Below are 1,498 nucleotides of genomic sequence, written 5' to 3' on the forward strand. Positions count from 1 at the left end.
GGGCTGCCGGCACCACCTCCGTCTCGGCGCGGGCGCCCAGCTCGAACGTCACGGTGAAGCACTCCTGGCCAGGGTCCTGCGGGCAGAGCRGCGTCCGCGGCGGCTCGGGGCTGTGGCGGCCCTGGCGCAGCGCGGCACGGCACGGCACGGCGGCCCTTACGTCCGTGTGCCTCCGGCGGGCCTTCTTCTTGGGCAGCCTCGGCGCAGGGCTCCTCTCAGCACTGCAGGCAGCAGCAGGCACGGGTCAGCCCACGTGCCAGCTACCGGCTGCGCTGTGCCGTGCCGCACCGTGCCGCGCTCACCCCATGCCGTCGGCGAGCGCCGCCTCGTCCTCATCCTCATCCTCGCCGGGGCCGGTGCGCGGCGGGCAGGAGCGGGTGGAGGCGTTGCGGGCCAGCGCGGGGCCTGCGGAGGGGAGCGGGGCTGGGTGGCGCGGGGTCCTGGCGGGCACCCGGCACCCGCGGCACTCACCTGGCAGCAGCTCGGAGCGGACGAGGCCATCGAAGCGCATGGTGGCGGCGGCGGCGGGAGTGGTGCGGGGCTCGCGCGGGGGGCTGCCGCCGGTCGGCTGCTGGTGCTCGGCCCGGTGGTGTACCTGTGGGGAGGCGCGCTGCAGCCCCCGGTGCCGTGCCACGCTCCCCGCGCCGTCGGCATGCGGTGCACCGGGAGCGAGAGCGCGAGCCTCCAGCCTCCCTCGCTTCCCGCCCACCGGCGCAAAGCGATGCTCTGCGCCGCTCCTGCCCCTCGGTGCAACACAGGGCACGCTGCAGCGTGGTGCAATGAATGGCATGCTGCAATGGGGCACAGTGCAACGCGGGGCACGCTGCAGTGGGGTGCAATGAATGGCATGCTGCAGCGGGGCACAGTGCAACGCGGGGCACGCCGCAGCGCGGTGCAATGCGGGGCACACCACAGTGCGGTGCAACGCAGGGCACGCTGCAGCACCGGCACTCAGCAGCCAGGTTAATCTCCTGCGCACGCCGAGGCCAAGGAGCCACCGAGTCACACAGAAGCGGAGCGACTGGCCCCAGCCCCCCGGTCGCTCGCCCCGACTGCCAAAGAGCGGGCGAGCAAAAGCCCCGGAAGGGCTGCAGCCGGGCGGCTGCCAAGGAGGGCGCCGCGGCGGCCTCGAAAGCCAGCGCGGAGCCGCCGCACCGCGCCGCGCCGCTCAGCCGCCCGCGAGGAGAGCTCGCAGCGCCGCYGCCGAGCTGCCAGGACCGAACAGCCCTCCCTCCTGCTCCCGCAGGAATTTCCCCGGCGGCTCCGTGCCGGGCSGCAGCCGCCCCCGCGGCGCTTCCCCGCGGACTCACCGGGCAGCAGCGGYGGGAAGCGGCCCGGAGCCCGTCCCGCGCCGGGCCGGCAGCTCCGCAGCCAGAGATAAGGGGCTCTAAATCCCCTCGGGCTTTACGCCAGCGATCAGGGGGATTAGGAGAGGCGCCGCGGGGCGCTTCCAATGGCAGGGCACCGCGTAGCTCCCAGGCCCTCGCAGCCTGCCGCC

The 1,498-nt window shown here is 74.9% G+C and overlaps 1 protein-coding gene across 1 annotated transcript in view; it reads right to left on the minus strand.

Annotated features, from left to right (window-relative positions):
* PLEKHG5 (pleckstrin homology and RhoGEF domain containing G5) overlaps positions 1-606 on the minus strand; it is a gene marked incomplete at its 3' end in the record, with an annotated part of 4,349 nt that extends 3,743 nt beyond the window's left edge. Inside the window, exons 1-4 of the mRNA XM_085311523.1 lie at positions 472-606; positions 303-405; positions 161-221; positions 8-76 (exon numbers count right to left, since the gene is read on the minus strand). Of these exons, the coding sequence (XP_085167649.1) occupies positions 8-76; positions 161-221; positions 303-405; positions 472-511 (273 nt within the window). The remainder of the gene's footprint in view (positions 1-7; positions 77-160; positions 222-302; positions 406-471) is intronic.
* Between the last annotated feature and the right edge of the window lie 892 nt (positions 607-1,498).

Source organism: Rhea americana, unplaced genomic scaffold (assembly GCF_003343005.1).
Source record: "Rhea americana isolate MKP2758 unplaced genomic scaffold, rheAme1 scaffold_343, whole genome shotgun sequence".
NCBI classification, from domain to species: domain Eukaryota; kingdom Metazoa; phylum Chordata; class Aves; order Rheiformes; family Rheidae; genus Rhea; species Rhea americana.